The 24,746-nt window shown below is 44.5% G+C and overlaps 3 protein-coding genes across 3 annotated transcripts; all 3 read right to left on the reverse strand.

The window, feature by feature from the left end:
- Positions 1–1,910: 1,910 nt before the first annotated feature.
- Positions 1,911–14,019, reverse strand: qser1 (glutamine and serine rich 1). Its single transcript, XM_079737275.1, has 14 exons — positions 13,989–14,019; positions 13,064–13,202; positions 11,513–11,616; positions 11,131–11,277; positions 7,580–10,885; positions 6,889–7,202; positions 6,427–6,543; positions 5,719–5,852; positions 5,430–5,614; positions 4,809–4,946; positions 4,608–4,705; positions 3,937–4,083; positions 3,642–3,737; positions 1,911–3,428 (listed from the first exon to the last, which is right to left on the reverse strand). Exons 2-14 carry the CDS (start codon positions 13,171–13,173, stop codon positions 3,288–3,290), a joined length of 5,037 nt encoding a protein of 1,678 aa, XP_079593401.1. The 5' UTR covers positions 13,174–13,202; positions 13,989–14,019; the 3' UTR covers positions 1,911–3,287.
- On the reverse strand, positions 13,707–17,012 carry prrg4 (proline rich Gla (G-carboxyglutamic acid) 4 (transmembrane)). The gene is made up of 6 exons (XM_079737284.1): positions 16,511–17,012; positions 16,258–16,421; positions 16,134–16,161; positions 15,816–15,960; positions 15,498–15,689; positions 13,707–14,904 (listed from the first exon to the last, which is right to left on the reverse strand). The coding sequence occupies exons 1-6, from the start codon at positions 16,623–16,625 to the stop codon at positions 14,877–14,879; spliced, it is 672 nt and encodes a 223-aa protein (XP_079593410.1). The 5' UTR covers positions 16,626–17,012; the 3' UTR covers positions 13,707–14,876.
- Positions 17,013–19,454: 2,442 nt separating this feature from the next.
- Positions 19,455–23,312, reverse strand: eif3m (eukaryotic translation initiation factor 3, subunit M). The gene is made up of 11 exons (XM_079737283.1): positions 23,183–23,312; positions 22,677–22,812; positions 22,403–22,541; positions 22,167–22,290; positions 21,855–21,949; positions 21,665–21,748; positions 21,451–21,550; positions 21,116–21,197; positions 20,171–20,314; positions 19,895–19,955; positions 19,455–19,710 (listed from the first exon to the last, which is right to left on the reverse strand). The coding sequence occupies exons 1-11, from the start codon at positions 23,222–23,224 to the stop codon at positions 19,587–19,589; spliced, it is 1,131 nt and encodes a 376-aa protein (XP_079593409.1). The 5' UTR covers positions 23,225–23,312; the 3' UTR covers positions 19,455–19,586.
- Positions 23,313–24,746: the final 1,434 nt, after the last annotated feature.

Below are 24,746 nucleotides of genomic sequence, written 5' to 3' on the forward strand. Positions count from 1 at the left end.
AATAGAGAGGGAAATGGATATAGAGCAAGTGAGAGAGAGCTAGAGGAGGAGTGAGGGAACCTTCTGAATGTAATCAGTAAACTTGTCAACATTCAACAAGGTCAAAGCAAAGTTATTAAAGCCTTTACAAAGCCTGCAAATTATTTACTGAAATCAAACTCTCACTTTCAGACATTAAGGTACATTCTGTTTTATTGAAGATGGTCTCATATATAACCATAAATATTGAAAGTACTGTGGGCCATTTTCTTCAGGTGATTACGTCCAAAACATTGAGTGAACTCAAACTGTCCCTCTAGATTCAACTACAGAAACAGCGCAGTATAATCACTTTTCATGAATTTGCTGTTTTTGGATCTTCGACCAAAACTTTTGGCAGCATCTGTTATGCTGTTCATCCCTGATTCCCCAGTCTCCATAAACAGCCGTACGCCTAAACTTCTTCCCTCTTCCCGGACTTATGCAATCAACACTTTGTCTCCAATCCGCCAGAAGACTGATGTTAAAAACAAGTTGCCACAGTCTTCTAAGAGCATGATGTCACCGTTTAAACTGAAAAGTATAAGGAAAAAGTTGCTTTGGATAAAAGTCCCAGATACTTTCATCCAATGAGGCTTGCAGTGAATTTAGTTACATAAATTAACGGAGCAGGTTGGGGTAGTGGCATCTTGCTCTGGGTTGCCTACAGGTACACTGCAGACATCGGGGTTCGAGCCCCAATGTCCGAGTTAACCAACCACGAGCCCTTGCAGAATTCCCCAGCCGGAGTCCGGTAGTCCCGTCTGTAATCTCCAAAACAACAACAATCGAAAGGACTGTGTTCCGATTGTCTTCTCACACTGCCCTCTGTTTATCTCCCACATGCAGAGCAATGCAGCACACATTAAAATTCATAACCCCCCTTCCCGTCCTCCCCAACCCCCCAGACAGCAGACGTTCAAAAACTTTCCCTGGCAGTGGTCCGGGTCGGAATCCCAGAGTCTGGTGGGGCTGAGCCACCCCCGCCGTTGGGCCACTAACGCCACTAAATGACGGGGGGACAGTGGCGCCTCTTCACAGAGCAGCCGACAGAGCACACTGCCGCACTTGTCTTGCGCGGTGCATGATAATACGGCATTGTGAAAGAGTGGCCGCACAATCATATTTTATTCATTGACTCGTTGAACAGGGCCCAGGGACCCCTTGACTCGATACACACTGGCGGCCGGGCCACCCGTTTTTCCAGGGAATAGTTTGGTCATGAGCGCATGGATAGGTTTTTCCCGCCACTTAATCCCCACACTCTCCAGCCCCGTCCCCCCAAATCCAATGCTAGAAACTCACACATCAACAAAGAGCAGGTGATGGTGAAACCATGCTCATCCTAATGTGCATCATTGTGATAAAAAATGACAAAGGGGAGGGACTAGATAAATCACACAATTGGATCATCATTTTTCTGTGGATTTATAGCTAGCAGTTGTTTCCCTTAAACGTTAGAAAATCAATTTTGGGTTTCCACTTGATGACAAACCCCATAAATAATTTCCTCCAAAGTTCCAGTTTCTGTATTCCGCTGCTTCCAGATCAATAATATAGCATGATCCGATTCTATGTAGTGGCTGAAAGCGTTGACTGAGAAAAATCTGCAATTTTATGATAACCACAATAAATTATACACTGTAAAGGTATAAGGGAAGGCATCTAATTTTCCCCTAATGAAAGTTCTGATAAACAGGAAGGAATACTTATAAAATATTAAGATCAAGGAATGAAGTCCTGTTATTAGGGTATGGCACAGAGCCAATGAACTTGTGGTTAAACACACCTATTATAACATACCTGCTGGAGAAACATTCGGTCAGCGGCACACGTAATAATTCACTTGATACGAAACAAATATTACCACTCATGTTAATTAGGAAATTTATTTTCACATCAGAAAATATCTGCAGTGTACCTACACTTGAAAAGAAGATCACTTTTTGAATGCAGTTACATGATTAACGTGGTAAAGATGCAGTTTGTAAGTTTGTAGGCACTAAAAGTTCTTTACAATTACATTTATGATGGACATCCTTGTCGAAACTGAATCGTTTCGCCCATATCATGACGGACCGAAGCTTTACGATATGCTATTGAAATACAAACACCATAAAAACACATTGTGTGCATTGATAAACGTTAAACAATGTGAGGGAGGAGAGGTGAAACCTTCCTGGCGTCGACTAAACCTTTCATGCAACCTACAAACGGCATCTTTAGAACACAACGCTTTAGATACGGCATCATAGTTGCAACTCATGTAAACTATGAAGAGCCCAAGTAGGAAGATCTCTCTGGATAACAATGCAAAAGCCTCTTACAAAACGTAATGAACAAGCCACTGGTATAACAATATGTGCTTCTGTGAAAAATAATTCTATTTTTTTTGGATAAAATGTAGACTACACCTGTAAAGATAGTTATATAAAGAATAATCTTGTTTTGTTTTCCTTTTGCCCAGAGATAAAACAAGGTAGTAACATTACTAAAATGTTCATAAAAAGTAGAATTGGAATTGCACTGAATCCATCAGAATCAAAAATCGTGTTACAAGTAAAGGTTTTTTTTGAAAGACAAAAAGGTTTTTTTCTATACTATAGTTGAGCAAATCTTTCTTCAAAGATTTGCTATGCAAACCACTCCTAACACACCCCTTTCTTTCTTTACAAAATGTACAGAATATATAGTTTATAGAGTTTGGCACACCATTACAAAAATGGTTGTTTTACATAGTTTATATATAAATCTATGATTATACATACATTTTTTTTACCAAAAGAAAAAAAACACTCCTACCTAGGCCTAGGGTAACTGCTCTATTCATCTAGTGCATGCTTGTTGGTTAAATTCTAGCAACATTTTTCTAATATTTGTTTTTATACAAAAAACTGACCGTTTAAAAATACTAAACATATGTAAATCTATCAAAATGTCCATTTCTCTGTTGGCTTGCTACTACAGAAAAACAACACAGACGCAAAAAAACACTTCCTGTCCTCCAGGAGTCCAGTTGCTTTCCCTAAAAGGACACAGGCCGGGGTGCCGACTGCCTGGTTTCCCCCGCCGTACAGGCTTGCACACCTGTAATGACGTCCCATCCATGTGAGAACACAGGCCCGCAGTCCCTCCCTGAATGCAGGGCGAGATCACAGCCCCAAGCCACCCTTCATGCATTACACACTGGCCGGGGAGGTTGGGGGAAATCCATCCTAGAATAGGGGGCGAGGTGAACTTATCCGTTTCTTGACACCGTTTCTCTGTGGCTATCGGCAGACCTGCTGCACTTGGTTGAGCAGTTCCCCGAAGCGCTCAAACAGCCCCTCCAGCCAGGCTCCGTTCTGGAGACACTTCTGCACCGTCTCATCCTGGCCCATCGGGCCTGCCTGCACCCCCAGAGCTGCTATCTGCAGGGGGGCGCAAAAACACAGGGGCACACCAGATGAATAAGGAGAACAGGTTGCATGTCACTTCTTGCTACTGTTTGCTACGACAACACTTAAGAAATGCACATTTGTACAACCAACAACAGAAATATCAAGCCTATGGCTGAGAGAATGAACTAAGTATGGACGAATGAATAGGTTAGCATGGAGTGGATGAGTGCATGAACCTCTTACCTCATCTTTACACATGAGGTAAGTGTGGTACTTGTAATGCTGCAACGAGTGGTAGAGGGAGAACCACTGGGTCTTCTGCTGGTCCACCGTGTATTCCTAGACACAAGAGCACGGCGTTACAAGTCTGCTTTGAGCGGCCACACTATTCACTCTGTTGAGCCACCTAGTGGACGCGCATTGAATGTACATCACTGCCCTGTATTCTTTTAAACATTGAACAATGCAAAAACCATATATATATATATATATATATATATATATATATATACATATATAGTGGTCCTTTGTGGCTCACCAGGGGAACTTTGTTGGGCATCTTATAGGGTTTCATGGTCTTCCTGTTGTAGGCCTTCCCGCTGAGGCGCACCTTGAACGCTGGCGTTTCCCCGTCCTTCTTTAGCTCAGTAACCACTGAGATCTCAGGGAAGCTGTCCAGGGCCGTCTGTGGAAACGCAGCACAGGAGTTAGCTGCTGTGCTAGGCTATGGAACCGGGATGATCCGTCATAGCCAAGTTGGGTCAATGGAAGCCAAGCCTACATTATAGAATTAAGATTCTTCACATGTTAACCTTTCTTTTTTCCCCCCATACAAACAAAGTTGATAACGTAGGATCACGTTTATGAGATCCCTAGTACAATAATGCAGTGCACAAGGCATTTGTTATGCAAAGCACCTTGCAGGTTCACAACAAGAGGGCCAAGTTGCATACATTCTCAACAAGGGTTAAGGTGGACAGATGCGGACGAGTCATTTACACTCATTGGACTGCTTATACTTTGCCACCTCAACTTCTAATTTGATTAAGAACCTTGTGAGGGTTTAGTCAAAAATAATGTGGGAATGCATTTCTTCACCTATTGCCTTCCCCCCTCCAGCATTAAGCACCTGTCCAGGAAAGTGACGGCACAATTGAGGCGCTGAAAGTCATGCGAGCACAGCCAGTAGACGGAGGCAGAGGCGGTCACCTTGAGCAGTTGTCCGATGTGCAGCTTGTGGAGCAGGTGCTTCCGGTTGTCCGTGATCATCCCGTCCACCCGCTTCATGTGGGGCAGCAGCAGCTCATCTGAAAGCATTCATCAGTCACCATCACACCCTTCACCGACTGCCTTCGAATCACACGACAGACACAGGGGGTCGCCGCTAGGACACACTGCGTGTGGACTGACCGTTCTCCCTCTCCAGCGCCGCCAGCACGTCTTCGTCCATCGCCACGCCGACCAGCAGCTCCACGAAGCTCCGGAACGTCTCCTTCATGGTCCGCGTGTTGAGGATCCTCGAGGAGAAGGGCAGCGGGGGCGTGAACTCTGTGTGTGTGTGTGTGTGTGTGTGTGTGTGTGTGTGTGTGTGTGTGTGTGTGTGTGTGTGTGTGTGTGTGTGTGTGTGTGTGTGTGTGTGTGTGTGTGTGGGGGGGGGAGATAGGTCATCGTAATGCCAAGCAGTAGTCATCGCAGTCCGGTCTATCTTAAGTGGCCTCAAAGTGGAACGGAAACTAAATATGAAGTAAAGGTTAATGTATGTTTTTGTGCTTAGTCTTTACTAGGGCACAACGCCCAAATCATGTACAAAGTCGACATTAAAGTAATGTTTTATAACAAATTAACTCATTCGTCGTTACCCAGGGAAGGGTTAGCAGTGTGTCTCACGTCAACGCTGCCAAGGTTAGGGGTTTGATTCCCAATGCCAAGAGGCTTTGGACAAAAGCATCCCCCAAAGGGGAACCATCTATCAATCTCGCTAGGTTTACATCGACTCTAAAATAAAACCAAGAGGTTGAAGCGTTTCCCCACCATCGTCGTCCCCGCCGTCTTCAGCAGAGGAGCCAGAGAGGGTGGAGGAAAACTCCTTCCACTTCCTCCTCTTCTTGGGCGGGGGCTCCGCCCTGGGCCTGGGCTGCTTGGCCCGCGGCTTCTGGCCCAGGGCCACGGCGCACGGCGCTATCGACAGGCCCAGCAGGGTCTTCACCTGGGCACCCCTGGGCGGCAGAACAGAAGAGGATGAAACCAGCTCTAGGGCCTTATACCTTGGGCGACGGCGGACGCTAGAACACAGGGATGTAGCTCTCTGTGCGCAGGTTACCGTAGGGAGCTCATGGGCTTGCAGCGTGGCTTGCGGCTGCACACCCGCACATACTCCCGCTTGTTGACCGTGTCGAGGAACTTCACGTACACCCGCTGGTACATGGTCTTCGCGTCACCGAAATATCCAAGGTACTGCAAGCAAAGAAATGATCGACAGACCGTTGGAGAGGAGGTCGATAACGACTCAATTTAACCATCTTCATTTAAAGCCGTGGTGGGCAATTTATTTTTAGGTCATATTTGTAGAAATTATTTTCATACGAAACGGCGGTCAATAAATCAAAACCTCTGCCCAAACAAGGCTGGTATCTGTGGCTGTCGTAGGCTTGAAACAAGCCTCTCCAGTTATTTCGGTCGGCCAGAATAAAATGGATGGCCTACCTGCCTGCAGGCTAGGCAGACCTATTACTAAAGCTAGCGAGCAGGTTAAGTGTTGGGGGAGTGGCTTTAGAAGGAGGCCTGAAGGGGTGGTGGAATACTTTCAAAAAGATCTCTCTGAAGGCCTACCCTGGCTTTAAATATACATTTTATGAAACAATAAGAAATGTATGCAAAAAAACTTAAAAATATATGATTAAATGAATGAATCTAAATACACAAAATATTAAAGTGCAAAATACTCGCAAACCACAAAGTCCTTCTCTCAACTGTGAGCGAAATGGTCACCTCGGCACGGAGGGAGATGTGTGCGTGGGTTTGAACCTACACTGTTGGTGGCGGAGAACACCCGCTTCCGGTCTCTCAACTCCGGTACAAACTTCTGCAGCAACGCCTTCTGAACCTTCCAGATGGACGGAGGCTCCCGGCCGGCTCTCATGGTCAACTGCATACACAAGGGCACACACACACACACACACACACACACACACACACACACACACACACACACACACACACACACACACACCAACCTGTATTTACGGGATATACATAGCCTCATGTCTCATCGATCAATTCACCTCAGTGAGCTTCGAAAATTCAGTTTCCGATATTTTTATTGGTTCGCCTCGCCCTCCCATTGATTCAGGCTTGCATTGAGCACCATACCCTTTAATTGTTTGCATTCTGGTCAGAAAAATAACTACAAAGAATGCTATTGCAAAATAAATTTGCGCATCGTGTGTCCTTGTGTGCAAGCAACTACAAAACAACATTTCCCTCGTCTTACCTTCAGGTTCTCTATATCCTCGTTGCGGACCACAAACTCGTCCCTCTCCCGATACATCCCCTCTCCCCCGCTGTCGGAGAGCTCCTCGTCCGTTAGCCCCTCGATGGCCACGCCGGATAACTGGAGGGCCAGCTGGCCCGGGAGGGAGTCCTTCAAGCCCTCCGACACCGGAGAGCGCTTCCCCCCCGACGAGGCGTTGGTGGTCGTGACGGCTTTGGGAGGAGCAGTCGGACGCACCACGCGGCTCTCGGAGATGGCCTGCGGCATGCTGTGAGCTTGGTCTTGTTTCATCATGGAACAAGGGGCTCGGATGTCTGAAGAAGGACAAGTTTGGACTAGTTAATGTTTCTGCCGTCTCCTGGCAAATAAAGGACCGGGCGGATTCGCACATTATAGCACAGCAATGCAGTTGCACCTTGACTAAATGCACCACAGCTGTTTGTTTGAGGATGCTTTATGTCGTGAAGGCCTTAATTTGACGCAAAATGATTAAAAAATGCCCTTCTGTAACCAATGTTCTGTTAGAGTCGAACCTGTGCACATAAGTTCAACGTTTCAAACGATGACTTAATCCCTTCAATTTAAAATCATTTTGCTCATTTTTTTTGAACAGGGTTCCGATCTACAGGTTACAATACTTAATAACAAACGTTCTGTTCTCAAGGCAGTGTTCAGCCACAGTGTTTACTACCTGGCCTGGGTCTCCGCTCGGACACCTCGTCCAGGGCCGACAGAGCCGAGCTGATGCTGTTCCGCAGGGCTTGGTTCTTCCCCGTGCTGTCCTCTTCGTCCGAGCTGAACGACGGCAGGGTCTCCAGGTTCTGGTGGAGGTCCTCGTCCAGGCGTTTGTGGTGACCGCTCCCGCCGAGGCCCTCGGGGGACATCAGGGGCCCCCCCGGGGGAAGCTGGGGCCTGCTGCTCAGCGGGGGCAGGGGGCAGGCAGGCGGCTTGGAGGAGCTGGAGGGCTTCCTGGGGCGACTGATTGTCCGCGCGGGGCTGGGCGAGTACTGCTGCTTTGGGCCCGATTTCAGGAAGTCCAGGAAGGAGCCGATGAAGCCCGTTTTGACCTCGGGCTGCTTCTCCTCCACCTCCCGGATCTTCTGCCGGATGCGCTCCTGCTGCTGATAGCCGTCGTACGGCACGCTTGGCGTGGAGGAGGACGACGAGCCGGTGTCGCTGCCGCGAGAGTTCTGCCGCTTGGCGGGCCCGCCACGCTTCACCAACCGGCACGGCCCGCTCTCCTCCTCTGGGGCCGTGGACTTGCTGCGGGCCTTCTTTTTGGGCAAGCCGTCCGGGCCATGACACTCGATCAGGCCGTCCTCCCTTTTGATACCTTTACCCGGGCCACTGTTTTGGAGGCCGGAGGGGTCAAAGACCTGGCTTGCCAGATGGTAATCGCTCTCCGATATACCTCGGTCGACGTTGGGGTTCAGGTCACAACCGCTGTTGGTGTGAACGGAATGCCCCTGGCAGTCTGTGGTCGAGTGACCTCCGTTTAGTGTCATGGCCATGGTCTGGGAGTTAGTGTTGGCCATGATAGGCTGCTGTGCTGTAGAGAAGCTCGGGGACATATGCCTCACATCCAGCGTCTGGAAGTGACCCTTAGAGTCTATTGGGTTTGCCATCACTGCCATTTCCCTTTCCATGGCGGACGTAGCTTTGACAAAGTCCTGCGGTGTGACACCACAGGCCACCACTGTGGCTGCCAAAATGTCGTCGACATTGGACAGAATGTTCCGGTCGTCCACCATCAGCATGGAGTCAGGGAAGCAAATGGAGTTCAGGGTGAATTGGTTTTTGGCATCGTGCGACTGGTGATTCACAGCCTGGCTGTAGTGATCTTTCGATGGCTGGATGAGTTTAGACGAGTCTGTGCCCCCCGGGCCCTGTTCTGACAGCACGGCACCCTGCCGACTCTGGGCATCGGTGATGCCGGGGTTTAGCATTTCTCCGTCCATGTGGGGGTACTGTACTTGAACGGGGCCTGATGCCTGGGTGGATTGCATGTGTGGCGAAACTACCTTTGAGGGGTTCTGAGTGTGGTGGACCAGGGGCTGCTGCAGCATAATCATCTGGTTGTGTTCAAGGGTAACCTGAGAGTTAGGAACTCTGATGAACTGGGTCTGGGGTTCAGGGTTCTGGCCCTGGTCCAGACCCTGGTTCTGGTGGTTTTGCTGATGTGTTTCTGGAGATTTGAGGAGGACAGAATGTTGTTTGAGCTGCTCTGCGTTTAGGCCCAAATGTGAAGAGATAATAGTCGAGTGTGTCGTTTTGGGGTCAGTCGATCCTTGGCTACTGCCTAACTGGATATGCTGTTGGTGGTAAGAGTCAAGCCTTTCTTCCTTCACCTGGACCATGTTGGTAGGCTCCAGTCCCATGAGATGATCCTCACGCGAATTGCTCCGGATGACACTCTGCGTTTTGTAGCGATCCTCCATTTTTGACACAACATAAACAACATTGTTGTGGGCCGACATATTGCTGTGAGAATTGGTCTCCATGGAAACCTGCAAGTCCTGTATGGGAAGCTCTTCTAATTTGTGCTTGCCATAGATGACCTTTAGTTCCTGTACTGAGGGCCTGATATTGTTCTGTAAGGACTGTGAATGAGCCGCTGCAGAGTAACTGGCCAACGGAGCAGACATCAGGTATTTCTGGGACTGGGTTTGGGGTTGAGGCTGATTGTCATCAGTTTTCCCTCCCGCTGGTGACTGCATCAGGGTGTAGCCCTGCGTAGAATTAGACGTGGGCAGACTGTGGGTAACCGTGGACGGGTACGGGGAGTTCAAAGACTGTCCCGGGACATAACTCTGCGACTGAGGGAGGGAAACTTGCCCCTGCGACTGAGACGAGTATGTTACGCTAGGAGCCCCCTGGGCGTGGGAGGAGGAGTAGCTCTCCGACAGATTGCCCTGACACAAGGCATGGACGTGGGTTCCATACTGAACCACTTGCTCCTGGCTGAGCCCAGGACTGGAGGAGTAGAGAAGTGTCTGATTTATAGAGGCAGAATGGCTGGAGAATGTAGGAAGAGTTGTGTAAAGGGAAGGCAGCTTGTCTGAGTTGGATGAAACGGTTTGGGGCTGGCTGCGGGATGTAACATAGGATTGAGGGAGAGTGGTGGAGAGGAGGCTGGGCAGATCCCCCGGCTGTTGGTTTGCTATGACAGAGTTCTGCTTGTGCCCAGGGGAGGAATAGGTCTCGGGAGATCTTCCTGGCAGGCTCTGGGTGTGTCCATGTCCCTCTCTGCCTGCAGGAGGATGCTTGGAAGAACAGTCTTTTGCCTTGGCTGCCAAAGAGGCTGAATAGGCTTGTGTTCCTGACTCTGCTTTGCTCTGCTGGGCACCGTTGGCACCCTGGGAAGAGTCTTCTACCGTGGGGGGGCTGCAGGAGACTGTAGTATGATGAGAGGGGTCCTGTTGGTAGGACATCTCCGTTCCACTGGCTGCGCCCAAATACCCCTCTAACGAGTGCTGAGAGCTAGTGAGTTGGTCTGCAACCGTGTGGCTACTGGAAGGCCTCTGGAGGTGTTTGATCACACTACATTCTCGCTGAAGTGCTCTCTCGATAGAGCCTGAGAAGACTGGGGCCGCATACGGTTGAGAGGTGGTGTGGGACACTGGCAGGGGAGAGGACAGTAGGCTAAACTGGGGCTGTAGAAGATGGGGGGCGGATTCCTGGGCAGAACGATAGGTGGAGGACTGAATGGGCAGAGCAGTGCCTAGCGTGGGAGAAGAGAGATGGTTGAAGGCCAGGGCCGTGGGGAGGACGGTCTGGCTGGATTTAAGGTGGAGGAGGGGATCGTGGTGAGAGAAGAGGCCGTTGGTGGAAGTGCTGAAGGAGGCCGGATCCTGGAGGGCCAGAGACGGGGTGGAAGCATAGCTCCTCGAAGGGAAGGCACCAGTGTGCTGATAAGAGAGGGTGGCAGGCGAGGGGAAAGTGGCTGTTGAAGGCAGGGCACCGGTCAAGTACAGCTCTGTTGTCGAAGAGTTGGTGCCTGTATGAAAGAAAAGGAAACAAAGACTGGATGAGGCCTGGAAAGTGCAACTAAGCTCAAGTAAGCCATAGAAAATAATGGTTTTATTCTGCAAGGATTTACGTTGCAGACTCACAAATAGTAGCCAAGTGCAAATTAAACGATGGTCATTGCTATAAATAGGGATCAAACAACACAAAATTCCTTGTGCGATATGTTATCAGATATTCATAGACTAATTTGATTCATCAGTCTCCTTTGTTCACCGGCGGGCCATGAAGGTGTCCTGAAGGGGGGGAGCAGTGAGGCACTAACAGGACCAGCCTGAAGGCTTCTGGACTCCATTGCGGACAGGAAGCTCATGATAGAAGTTTCAGAGGTATGACCACTTGAGTCAAATACTCCAGGGAGACCTAAACAGAAATAAACGAATAAGTCATTACTGTGATGCGCACAACATTCATTGATATAAATATTACCATTAAAGCAAAAAGCTGTTACTACTATAAACCCAATAGAGAAGACATTGCTACTATAAACAGGATGGAGGGGATGTTGCTACTATGAACAGGATGGGGGAGCTGTCGCTACTATGAAAAGGATGGAGGAACTGTTGCTACTGTGAAGAGGATGGAGGAGATGTTGGACCTGTGGGGTGGGGCGATGTGGTGTACGTGGGGAGCTGGTGGGAGGAGACATAGCTTGGTCGCTGGAGGAGATCTGTGTCAAGGTGTGCTGCCCCATAACCGGAACTAAAAATAGAAAAATACAGAATATCAAAAAGGTTAAGATAATAATATCAACCATGTCTCAATCAATATAGACTTGCAAATATAAAGTAAGAGTTCGGTATCTCTCTCCAATGATAGAAAGAGAGTTGCTGATTCTATGCTGCTTGAAAAAAACATTTGACTATGTTTGATGCATCAGCAAAACTGTACTACTACAAATTAATATCTTCATTTTATGTTCGTCACCAAAAAAAAGTTATAATGAATCAGCCCCAGCTGAGATAGGCTAGGCTGAGATAAATCTGCCGCAATTTGAGTTACTTTTATGAACAAATGTACATCTTATTAGGTCGAAAATATCTATAAATATTGAAGCCTAATATTAAGAATGTTGCATTAAAGGAATGGGATGCTGTTAAAGTACCCAAGACGGTAAACATCTGTCATAGTGCAATGTTGCTGATTACAACTACAATGTAACGGACCATGTAAGTTTGAAACAAGCTAAAAGGTATACAAATGTACTTGATGGCCTATTTTCCTCCTAATATGTGTACTGCATTCCTCAAGATGTGGCTTCAGAAGGCAACAAATAAATAAAACGGTGTGCCCTTCATGCCAGGAGGCATCCGCTGAAATGCTTGAGTTATCTGCATTAAATTTGTCCCCTAAATCAACACAAACACAAACACACTCACACAAATTGACATGTGGGCTTAACTCCATATTGCCATTTAACATGTGTTGTTTTGCTAGTGATGTAAGGAATCTCGTATTGTAGACTTAACAGAAATAATTAAAATTTTGCAGAACGAAACAGGTTACGTGAATAAAACCAAAATAACATTAGGCCACAAAATAGATCTGGTGAACCACACAGTAAAACAAAGTTGGTGTGCTTCAAATACTCGCAAACTATAAGTGTGTTTCAATGTAAAAATAGTGTAACCCGACAGCCTCCACTGGTATGCAATAAAGAAACTACACTATAAAAATGCGTCTAAATATAGATGACCAAAACGCCTATATGTCCATTAGATGTATAAAAATAACTGCATCAATCTGCCAAACTACCAGGGAGCGAAACATATTTAACAAGATGCACCGAACATACCGGGGCGATATTGTACCCGTGCAACTGCCAAGTATAGCCCCAACTTGTTTACAAAGTGGTTAATGGACGTTTAGTCTCCGTTGATTTTAGCTTTACTAACTTTACGCGTATTAGCAGTACGCTAGCCACATGAGCTAACGTCTGGGAAAGGTAGCCATAGAAAGGTGATTACCGATGTGTCCAGTTTTCATAAAGAACAGACACATCCATTCGTTTATTAATTTTAACTTTAAATTCCTGATAACCGTAGCCGAATATTGTCCTAATAATGAAACCCTTTCTTCGCTCGTTGCTAGGCCGCCTAACACCGACATTTTCTTTAGAAGGTGACGCGCCCTCTCCTTCATCTTTTACCTTGACTTGATACTCGATGTGCTGCGTTCATAGGCCCAAGAAGCCACGGTCTGTGCTGGTGGAACCAGCGGGTCCACAAAGCTTGACGTCGGATAATTCCTGTCCATCATCCGGTGAAAGCTTCCCTTCCCCGATGGAGCTTTTTAGAGCAGCAGGCACACATTGTAGCAGACAAACCAGACAGTCACATTGTAGGGATGCACAGCCCATACACCTCCGTGTTGAATTACGATATCCCAGGGAAAGCAGTCGTTCTCGGCTAATTTGTTAGTTATTGTTCATGTCCCTTCGAGAACCGTGTAGGCACTGCATGGTTTCAAGACCCCATGTTGGTTATTTTCCCAGGATGCACCGCAAACCCTAGTCGAAAGCTGGTTGCAAGCATAGGTTGAAAGTTACTTCTGCTCTCACCTGAACATTATGCAATTAAGTATGTCAAATATTAAAATATAACTTTACCTCCCATAAGACTACACTAACATACAAATTTATATTTAACCCAACATTTCTATTCATGAAAACTGGATTGTATCCATTCCTTAATAAAGTGGTATAATATTGTGTTTAGTTAAGAAAGGGCAGACAGGATTAAAGCCAAATATTAAGGTACTAATAAAGAACTATTAGCAGATACAGTACAAAATTGCTTTCACGTCAAGTGTATTCAGTCGACATGTTCAATTAAGAGAATACCCACAAATGATTGAGCATCCTTGTTTGAATGGCATTTCATAACATTTCACTTACAGACAAATTTCAATCTTATCTTCCCTGCAATATACACAAAGAATTTGATAAGCACCTCTTAAGAGTTCAACAGGCGTTTCCTCGCTGACTCAATATCAACTATTGCACAACATGCATTCCCTGTGTCTCTGTTAAGAAAACGATATAACTTAAAAATGTATTGAAAACTTGCAATCACCTGGGTGGAGAATAACAAATGTAGCTTTCTCTGATCATGGGTGATGCAGTTAACCTTGGTTTCCAAAGTTGCAGAGACCACCTTTGAAACAAGAAAATCTTCAACAATGTTCCATCTTTACACTAGATGGATATCAAAATAACATTTTCAATTCCTCACTTTTATTAGGCAAAAGTTCCAACAACCTTTGGAAACCATCAGAACTAACATCAGACATTTTTCATATTGCAAAGTAATGGGTGGGTATGATTTAAAATGACATTGTTATAAATTACAGCAAACTTATCAGAGCCTTTCCCCCCAAAATATCAGTATCCAATTAATCAAAGTATGTAGTTTTGTGAGCTTTGGCCTACACACGGTTTTTGTTTGCAGTGGAATAATGTTACCTAATGGTAAAATGTGCCCAAGAACAGCTTCATGTATAACCCACAGCAAAAAAATCCTTTAGACAATTTGATAAGAAAATCTCATCTCAATTTAAAAAGGTATATTAAGGAATGTAATTATATTAATACATTGCTTTTCCTTCTCTGGAGTTCACTCACAAGCTAATATTCATCCCTTCATTTACGTTAATACTTGTATTGTAAAACAGAACAATCATAATCTTGATTGCAGTTCAGCTCTACATTTCTCAGCCTTCAGATCTACTTCACTTAATTTCTATTTGTATAACTAAACTACATGAACAGTGCTTGAACAGACCAGTGTAATAAGCAGCAAATCTTATGATTAAAAAAAACTAATCAAAACCACGACTGGCCTCGATGACAATGTCTGACAAAAGGTAATTCCATGTCAGGGGCACAGATAAATATAAATGAAAACTGTAGTGTAGTAAGTTGTGCTTAATGTTGTCAGGTGAAGTATTTTGCCTCCAAAACACTATCGCCGAATACTCCCAGGTCTTGAGCTGACAGGATACAACATTTGTAAAAAAAAAAAAAAGAAAAGAGAAGATTATCATTGACAGAATACAGTTGTTATCATCTTGGTGGATCATGTGTTAGTATTAGGGTTAGTATTTGATTAAAGGCGCTGTAATCGAGTGATAGAATAAGTGTTGAATAGCTTAATAATCCGATTGCCATCACTGAGAGTGATGGCTAGATGGATAGTGAGTGTTTGGCCTGTTAAATGGGCCTCCCATTGCCTTCGCTCCGCAGTATACAGATTTAATTTTATTGGTATCCCATTCCTTTTTTATCAAATCAGGAGAGAGAACCCCCCAAAGAGGCGTTCCTCGCTGCGCCTTGACATACAGGCAGCAGAAATTCAGTGCCTTTTCTGTTACCAATTCAAGGTCTCTTACACAACCAAACAGGCGAAGCGAGAAAAAAAGTCTGGAGAAAAGAAAGCTGCCAGGAAAAAGAGCCAGGACTCATGCGAGAGCTGGGGTGAAGGGAGGGGAGGGCTAACTTAAAAAACAGACAGGAAGTTAGCCAAAAAGACAACATCGCTTACAGCGCCTTTAAGAATAAACAACAAGCAGGCAAATACAAGTACCCAGGATAAGGAGGTGGTGGGGCATCGTGAGGCCCAGCCTTTGCTATGGCCTGCTCATAGGTGGGCAGGTCTGGGAGGGGGATGCCCTCTAGCGGAGGATTGTCTAATGTTGGCATGGGCTGTAGGGCGACCTCCTCCAGCCGCCGTATGATCACAGATGCGTTGCTGCGCCGGCGACGCACCCTGACTGAGCTAATAACAAAAAGTTGATTTTTACTTTTAATTGCACACCAACAGATGTAGTCATTCCCCTTTAATAGTCAATGGCTTATTGAGGCATCAGATTTTGAGCTACAAATACAAATAGAACTGGGCTACCTGGTACGCGACGAGCCTTCTTTACACCTGCCATGACATAAGTACCAGGAGAGAAGGCCTATGACAACCACGGACACCCCAGCCGAAATCAACCCCACCAGGAGAGATGTAACATCTAGCCGTTGTCCTGGTCGCTTCCCTTCATCTGGACAGCCACACACAGAAATTGTAAAATTAAGAGCATGGTAACTATTTGAATTCTGTACTTTTTTACATAAAGTATACAAGCATAAACATAATACCATTGTCAAAGGTGTCTGACTCCAAGGGAAGAAAGAAGGAAATAATCAAAAATTCTCATCAGGACTTGTGTCTTACCTTCTTTATACTTTTGCCAAAAAACACCCTAAAAAATAAAGTACAATAATCAGTTACATGTGCTGTGATGAAAAGCTTCTGCTGCTATTTGAATCGTATTGAACTCGCGCTTTAACCACTTAACTGTATTTATGTCATTCTCGAAGACCTCCCGTGCCTCCTCGTAGTTACACACTTCCTCATAACACTCTCTTTCCAAATTTCCCGGAGTGAAGATCTCAAAGTCAAACCTGTTGAACAGTAGATGGCGCCCCAAGAACCGATTTGCCTCCTCCTCTTCTACGAAAACTTCAGTCACATAAACCAGAGAGAAAAACGGTGTCACCATGTAGGCAAATTAGATTCAAATTGTGTCATCCATCGAGAAAATAAGTTACCTTCCTTCAACTTGTCCTCTGGTCCTCCATCTATTGACATCAAATGTCTAGTACAAGCAAACTCTCCAAATGCCAGTATTTGAAAAAGTGTACACAGAAAGAGAAAAGCGGCCATTGCCAAAAAGGTATCCACCTGTACCGACCAGGCGAGGGGTTTAATCTGATAATTATTATCTCGTAGACTCCCCTACTTTATACTTTTCAATATAGCCTATAAGGAAAAATTGCAGCGTTGAAATTATATTTGTTTCCCACTGAGTCGAGGCCTGAGCCGTATTGTTATTTATCACAACTCCGATCTTGAGTGGTCTCCTGACTTCGACGCTTGTTGAATGAGAAAATATATCTACCTTCAGCGAGCGACCAAAACAGCTGTTATTGGAAAAAAAAACTATTTAAAAGTGGATATCTTTACATTTTCTGTACTTCAGCTATACAGTGCCAAAGAAGCAAACCATTACTACTTGCTGATCCTTCGCACTACAACTTTCTGTTTACTCCAAATTACTCTGACGTCACCTGCTCAAAAACTACCTGCGCAGACCAAACTAATCGAGCTTCGAGGTAACACTTCGCTGATTATAATTTTGTATGACAAGCAAATGGACACTAGGTGGCACTTGACACCATCTAAACTAAAACAGCTGAGTTGACGTGAAAGGGTGAGGTGGGGTGTTTTTAAATGTTTCATTTGTCCATAAACGTACATGAATAATTATCCTTTTCATCCATGGGATTAGGTTATTTTTCCCATTATTTATATATAATCAAACAGTAAAAAGGACATTTGTCGCCTCTTATAAGTTACATTTAAAGACATCCACTATAATATGAATTCAGCCTGGGCTATAATATGAATAAAGTGAACAGACAATATTATATATTCCTGAATGTTTGTCACTGTTAATAGTTGGACCAACGATCCATTATACATCCACACCTAAATTCATAACCCAACGTGATCAATGCAACATCAAATGAAAGTAAACAAATCTGGAAATGCTGGATGGCTATGTTGAAACACTTATCTGTGTTTAAGGTTTGGGGCCAGTGTTTATGGAGAGGAGGGATAAGATGCATTCAAGCATCACGTCTACGGCATTCATTAAAATGCACTGAAGTCCCTCTCTTGTCTCAGTGGCTGAGTGTCTGGATATTGTCTGTCTCAGATTTAACATGAAGAATGTTGGTGGAAAGAAGCAGGGTAAATTGAATTTACAAAACTACTGCAAGATATGTTGTGTGAAATTATTTTTGAAGCAGTAAAATGCCCAAACTACTAAGATTGGGTATTCATTTGTGAACATAATCAGTCGATGTGGGATCATCTGAGCTGTTTGTGCGTAAGTGGTCAGTTGAAAATCTAGCCTCACCCCTGGAATTTTAATCGCAATTACATTATATTTTACACAACAGAACAACTTGGAACCAGTTGTATCCAACTTTGATAAGGAAGAGATAAAACCAGCCACATCTGGCAGATCTCACATCAAGTATGCTTCTGCTGTGACCAAAAAAAGGAAGACACAAAATAGCAAAAAAAAAAAAGTTCGGAAGAAGAATAGACAATCAAACACATTGAGACCCCTCTCAATGCAAGGCTTTGTGTTTGACGTGGCGGTTTTCTCCTTCGGGTGCTCCACCACCTGGCGGGTGCTGGTGATGAGGTGGTGCTCCGGTGAACGTGTTGTGTGATTTATTCTTCCTGATAAGATGCTGCTCCCTCGTGGACCTACTGCACAAGAGTGAGCATTGAGATTCTGCAGACTCAGTGGGAGGGGGGGGGGGGGGGGGGGGGGGGGGGAGTAATGACATCACCAAACAACTCGGCTGGCTGGAGATGGCCTAGTGGAGTTGTTTGGGGGTGTTGGGGGGGAAAACCCTTTTTTTCCGTGCCTGTAAAATTGGGAGATTAGTTGTCTAAATTGAAATCAAGCAGATACGGTTGGGCCGAGTTATGTAATTATCATTCGACTTGTATAACCTTCTGTTCAGAAAGTCTAATTTAAGTATAAACTCGTGCCCCTCTTCCTGAGGTGCACACAGCAAAAAATAATGTACATTCGATGCCTTGATTATAACAGCAAGTATTCCTTTTAGTTTTGTCCTATTTCCATGGTCTGACTCCCACAGAAATTTTAAAGTATGGCTTTATGGCCTATTGGTACTCCTGAATAAAGGGAAACTAATACTTTTTAGTAATATTCCCTAACAAATGTTTGGTCTTTTTTATTGTACGAGCCTGCTGAAACGATGCTTGAGTGCTATGTCGGTCCGTGCTGATTTACTTCCAGGCCCAGCGAGCCTCTCCCACACTCCTCTAGCACTTAATGCTGTTCATATATATCACCAGATATCCCTCTGGACAGGGGCCAGGTTTAAGGGAAACTTTAAAGGGATATGCAACACTTCACTTCCTGGTTAAAACGAGTTTAGGATATTAACCACAGCCAGTCATGAAAAGGAGGTCACAAGATTGAGTCATGGTGATTCACAGTAAAAGAAGCTCAACCGCAACCCACTTGGCGTGTCCTCATTCGAGAGACACTGAATCCGCCGGGGATGATGACACCAACGGTAACGTCAATCGCAACTTCAGTTCACAGGGGGTCATCGTAAGGGCGTGTCCCTGGAGCTGCCATAACCCTGACCACCTCTCCTGAAATATCTCTAACAGCACTTCATAAAGATACCTCCGGACGTGAGAAAAGTTATACCTAACTTTGAGAAATAAATATAATTCTCAGTTATATTTGAGAATATACTTTATAACTAGTTCAAATTTTTACAAATATACATTTTAATACTAATTCAGGAAATCCAGTAACTTGTATAGGATAAAATCATTCCTAACGCAACCTAAATAACTTATTTAAAAAAACAAAGCTATTTTATAACTATACGCAACCATGTTCAAGATAAAATGATTGAAATGCAACCAAAGGGGATCTCCATCATTTTTTATTTTTTGGGTCAATATAAAACAAATGGTGATCAGATTCGCCTGAGAGTTCAGGAATAAATGGGAATAGCAGGCCGAGATGGTAACCTGGGCAGTTGTGTGAAGGGATGTGAATCAAGCGGATGGTGAGAGAGTCTGCAGGCTGGTCTTTACGGTGGCTAGGTTAGCCTTCCAGGAGGTCAGGTTGTCGTGAAGCTGCTGCCATTGCTGCTTGCCAAAGGTACGATGAGTGCTGTGGCTGATGAGGTGGAAACCAGAGAGGGAATACAGATGAAAATAACTCTGAACAACAAAGCAGCCACGAGAACCATGGCACACGTTTATGAGGAAATATAGTACACCCATTTTTGAATGAACTACAGTTGCTTTGAATCTGGAGCCAAACTATCAAGCTAAACAACAAATCTTGGACTTCGGTTTACCTCACAACAACTTTTCGCTGGGTCTGATCAATTTTGCAGTACACCATCTTGGTCCGGACAGCTGCAGAGTCGGAAGAAAATGGACAGAGAAGGGCTGGTTAAAGAATTCAAGGAAGCATTCAAGCCAACGATTAAGTATCACCCCAAAAGTATACAACATATTGTGAAGAAGGCAGGGAAGATGTCAAAGTCAATTATTTTTCTTGACATTGTCTGTGCTCTACGGTTGCATTGAACCACAGAAGAACAATAAGTACAAGTAGCATTGACCAATACCATCGATAACGAAGGCCTCGACATCCTCAGCGTCCGTCTGGAGCTCCTGCTGCAGGGTGTCAAAGGAGATCTCCTTGAATTCCACCGCCATGCCCATGAACGTCAGCAGACGCATCTTGGCCATGTTCTGCTCGTGGGACAGGCCTGCGGAGCAACACACAAGGATCATTAACCACAACACAGATACGCTCAATTACACTTTACTCTGGGAGTTTCCCCTGTGTTAATTGGATCTCCATTCAGGAGCACGCAGTCAGGGAATCTACTCATTAATACAAACACTACATCACATCGTCTGTTTTTAGTGGGCACCCTACACACTTCAGTAATTACCCCTCAGCCTGCAGCGTTGGGACACAAAGACTGTGCTGCTGACAAGACGCATTCCTACTCTGTAAACAGTGCATGTTGGATCTCATGGTCTCAGTATGTTGTTATTATCATGTGGAGCTACATAATATCATTATGTTGTGCCATTGGTCGAAAAGAAATGTTGTCAACAATAGGAGTGATGGAACATGTATCCTGATAAAATTATATATATATATTCTGTTGACTAATCTTTAAAAAAAAAAGAAGCACCAAGCAGCAGTTCATAAACCATCTCAATCATTCGAAGTATAAACTTTCCCAGTTACAAGTACATTTCGGACTGCACATAACACTAAATGTAGATTTCCTATACTAATCTGATATAAACAGCTATATCCACCAGGCCCGCAGTCAATTTTTTTTTATTGGAAATGCACCTGTTCACAAATAGTGTTTGTGAAGTTACATTTGTCCTGTGTTATTGACAAAAGTAATACAGAACTAGCAACTAATCAAACGGTCAGGCAATGCATTATTTCAAAGTAGCCTCAATCTGTCATTAAAGACTCATAAAAGGCATGGGCTTTGAATGAGGAATTCATGCATCTGTTATCTTATGCCAAGGCTACTCACCAAGGGAGTCAATGAAGTCTTTGTTGCTCTGATAAAACTTAACGTATGCCGCAAGCTTTGCACTCACAAAGATGGTTAAAAGCTAGGAAAGAAGATGGGAGAGATTTTCAAAAATGTATAACAAATGAATCACCATTCAACAAATTCATTTTTAAAGAGGGCTACAATCTAAATTATAGTTTGACTTAAATTATGAATTGCATGCATAAATCGAGTACAAGACCAGAAAACAATAGAGCTAACAACAGAAATCAATAATAAACATAGATACTTTTATTTTACAGCTACTAAAGCAATATATATTGCAGAACTAGTGCTACCATGTTGATACTCACATCGTGGATAAGCTCGCCCTCCAGAAAGCGGACTGGTTTAAGGGCCAGCAGATGGTCGAACAGGAAAGTGTTGGGGTCTTTCAGAGCACGGACAATACATCTAAAAGGATAGTCATAGAAAGAGAAAGCAGAAGTAGATATGCGTTTATGAACATGTAATTCATAGGATTCTCGATGAGCATTGAGGGGAAAAAAGCAATGCCCTTCTCCTTACCTGTGGGCATCAACACGAGCTTGTGAAGCATTGTCTTCTGTGTAACTTCCCAGCAACTCCACCATCACCTTAGCTGCCGACTCACTGTTACACAACACAAACCAGACCAGTCATGTAAAACTGGGCCAATCAATGGCTCCTCTTGAGCACATGCACCCACAGGGCCAGGCGGATATCATTCGACACTTACCCTTTTTTACAGTCCACCAATGCCTCATACACCAGCCTGAGGAGTGTGTGCTTCTTCTCTGTGTTGAGGTTCCAGTCAATGATCCACTTCCGAACCTGTACAGGCACACAAACACATCACCAAAACATTTCATGAAATCTTCCATTCGTAGCTTACCTTTGATATCAGTTCAATCGAGCTCCATTGCAATTGAGAAAAATTTTTAATCAGACTAGAAAACCTTTCTAGTCAAGAGAAAACGTGTCTTTGAATAGACAAAGTTAGGTTGCCCTGTAGCCATAGCTCTCTGTTGGCATGGTAACAGATTCTTACCTGGTCCAGGTCAGTGGGGATGAAGGCAATGGCATTACAAGATGCCGCCACCTTGATGAGCCCACAGAAGACGGAGTACCTCACTGGGGTGGTCTCATCCATGCCATGGAACAAGTTACTTAGCCTGAAAAATAATAAAGAAATATGATTATTATTGAAGGTACTTCTGTTTAAGAGAATTTTACCAAATGCGTCCTAGTGTAATGCCTTCAAACAAACATGGTTATGGGACTCACAGCTGCATCCTTAGGGAGGGTCTCTCTCCTTCACGAAATTTCACCAGCTTCTCACAGAGACTCTCAATAAGAGCCTCCTGCTTTTCTGTCTCGAGGATCAACAATAGCGACACGATACTGTTCATCACACTCTCCACCTCTGCAGAGTGATAGAGAACAAAAATAGTTACGTTACGTACACATGGAGGTCTTCATTAATACTTCCACTTAGGATTGTTTAATAAGCCACACTTTAATTAAGTGACATTTAATTTGAATGTATGTGCCACAACACCTTTGTCGTCATCCTTGAGGCAGACGTCACACGCCTCGATGATCTGGGCCAGATCCACATGGAGTCCGCCTTCAGTGGAGTTCTCTTCAGAGATCTCGGCTCCTTTAGACTTCAAGTAGGCTCTGAGTTCCGAGGCCTGTCAACAGGACGTGCGGAATTATTGTATGCACCAGAGAAGGGAACACATGAAAACAGGCAACGTCCTTCTTATTCATTTTTTTTATATATAAGGCAGCCGGTCTACGTGGTTCACGGGTTGGTAATAGAGAACACGATGAAGAGATTAGCGATGGTGTGCCATAGCGGGCTTTGACTGGTGTAATATGCTGCTATACCACAATAGATAAGAGTAGCATCTGGTAGCTAGTAACACTGCTGTGGTACATTCTTGCTAGTAGCCTAACATGCTAAGCTAACTATTATGCTAATTATTGTTTAGGCCTATATAACGTGTCTACGAGTTTAGGCAGACATTAAACTACGTTTGTAATGCACAAATGCCGTACCTGGTCTTCCTCGGTGATGTCAATAAATGCTGGGACGCTCATCCTGGATGATTTTGCGATCTTAGCTTAAATCCACGCTCTCACCACTGCTTACCCAGGGTAAAGGAAAGATTGCCGGCGTAGTATTTGCACTTCCGGGTGAATCTCTTAAAGTGGCAGAACTCTTTTAAGAAACTTCATGTGGGCATTCGGGTGGTACTTGATGAAAATCAAGGAACTGTAAAAACCTATCTTGCTTCTTTCCCACCCTTTCTTTTTATAAAAAAAAATAAATGGCATATGTCTTGTTGTTAGGTAATTTCACATACCATATGAAATGTTTTCCTATGGCCAGTTTGGTCTTAAAACTGTTTTAAGACTTACAACTCTTTTTCTTTGATAGGATCAGTTGACCTCCTTAATTGTACAACTTCCAAAATTGCTCAACCCTAATGACTCACTCATTCATTTTCTCTTATCCAGGTATCGATCTTCTGAGGGGCTTGATGAGAGATACAGGGGTGAGGGTGTCATTCAGGAAAGGTTATCTGATGGAATTACATGGATTTACATGGACCACCATGGCAGACCCCAGAAAGCTCACCAATTGGAACAATACAAGCATCAGAGGGGAACACGCTTCTACAACAACACTCCCACTCACTGATAGTTTGCCGATATGGGGGCTTCCTCGACCCATCTATCAAGTAGAGATTCTGTGTATAGGGACTGTGGCAGGCCACTGGGTGATTGAGGTGGGTAAGGTTAAGAGTGTAAGTGGACCTCTGGTTCACCCTAAAACCTTCCACTCAGGTTACCAACAACAGTTAAAGTGTCAAGCAGGCTGTCCTGCATCGTGGAGTTTGGGCTCCTCCATCAGTGGTGCATTTTGCCATGAAGGTGGTGGTCTACAGCAGTGTGTACTTTATTTGTGTTTACTGAATAAAGCAAGACATCAGCTGATTAACACAATTACCACAACTCAATACTTAAAATGCACAAATCAATAGATTTCTGGTTGAATTCCAACAAGATTTAAGTTACAGTTGATTATAGAACAATGGCAGTTTGTAATGTCAAAACGAGCTGAACACAAGACACAAATAGAGCACTCAAATTATTATGCTGTCATTGCAACCCTTATGCCCATGATTCAATAGATACATTTTCGTGACAGCAAGCACAAACTAACTGGCGTGATACTGGGTTGGTTTATCGGGCGGGCAGGGATGTCTCATCGTAATTCCTTGAAAGTGTTAAAATTGCACAAGACAGCTACCACTGCATTTGGAGCATTTAGCATGTGGTATAGTTTTCAGCTGTACAAAGGTCATCTCATAGTGTTGTGGATGGAAATGGTTGGAGCAGCGTTTCACCATAACATTCACCAAATGCGTCATGCTGTTCGGGAGGGCAAGTGCCTGGTACAAGATCTCTCTATCTCTCTCCCTCTCTCCCCTCCCCCTCTCTCTTTCTTTATCTCTCTATCCTTCTCTCTCTCTCTCTCTCTCTCTCTCTCTCTCTCTCTCTCTCTCTCCCTCTCTGCCCTGGTAAGCTGTCACTGCAAAGAATGTATGTCTACTTC

The sequence above is a fragment of the Pollachius pollachius genome (assembly GCF_949987615.1).
Source record: "Pollachius pollachius genome assembly, chromosome: 5".
In the NCBI taxonomy this organism is placed as follows: Eukaryota; Metazoa; Chordata; class Actinopteri; order Gadiformes; family Gadidae; genus Pollachius; species Pollachius pollachius.

What these genes read in the sequence shown, in the direction of transcription:
- qser1 (XM_079737275.1), bottom strand. Translation starts at nt 13,173, where the DNA reads ATGATGGACAGGAATTATCCGACGTCAAGCTTTGTGGACCCGCTGGTT. An exon ending in ACATCGAGTATCAAGTCAAG is followed by an intron (nt 11,617 to 13,063) that starts GTAAAAGATGAA and finishes TTCTATTTTTAG; the next exon opens with TTCCGGTTATGGGGCAGCAC. An exon ending in GGCGCTGGAGAGGGAGAACG is followed by an intron (nt 4,706 to 4,808) that starts GTCAGTCCACAC and finishes GAATGCTTTCAG; the next exon opens with ATGAGCTGCTGCTGCCCCAC.
- prrg4 (XM_079737284.1), bottom strand. Translation starts at nt 16,625, where the DNA reads ATGGCCGCTTTTCTCTTTCTGTGTACACTTTTTCAAATACTGGCATTT. An exon ending in TTGGCAAAAGTATAAAGAAG is followed by an intron (nt 15,961 to 16,133) that starts GTAAGACACAAG and finishes GTGGCTGTCCAG; the next exon opens with ATGAAGGGAAGCGACCAGGA. An exon ending in GAAGGCTCGTCGCGTACCAG is followed by an intron (nt 15,690 to 15,815) that starts GTAGCCCAGTTC and finishes TTTTGTTATTAG; the next exon opens with CTCAGTCAGGGTGCGTCGCC.
- eif3m (XM_079737283.1), bottom strand. Translation starts at nt 23,224, where the DNA reads ATGAGCGTCCCAGCATTTATTGACATCACCGAGGAAGACCAG. An exon ending in CCTCAAGGATGACGACAAAG is followed by an intron (nt 22,542 to 22,676) that starts GTGTTGTGGCAC and finishes ATCACTCTGCAG; the next exon opens with AGGTGGAGAGTGTGATGAAC. An exon ending in AGGGCGAGCTTATCCACGAT is followed by an intron (nt 21,198 to 21,450) that starts GTGAGTATCAAC and finishes CTTCTTTCCTAG; the next exon opens with CTTTTAACCATCTTTGTGAG.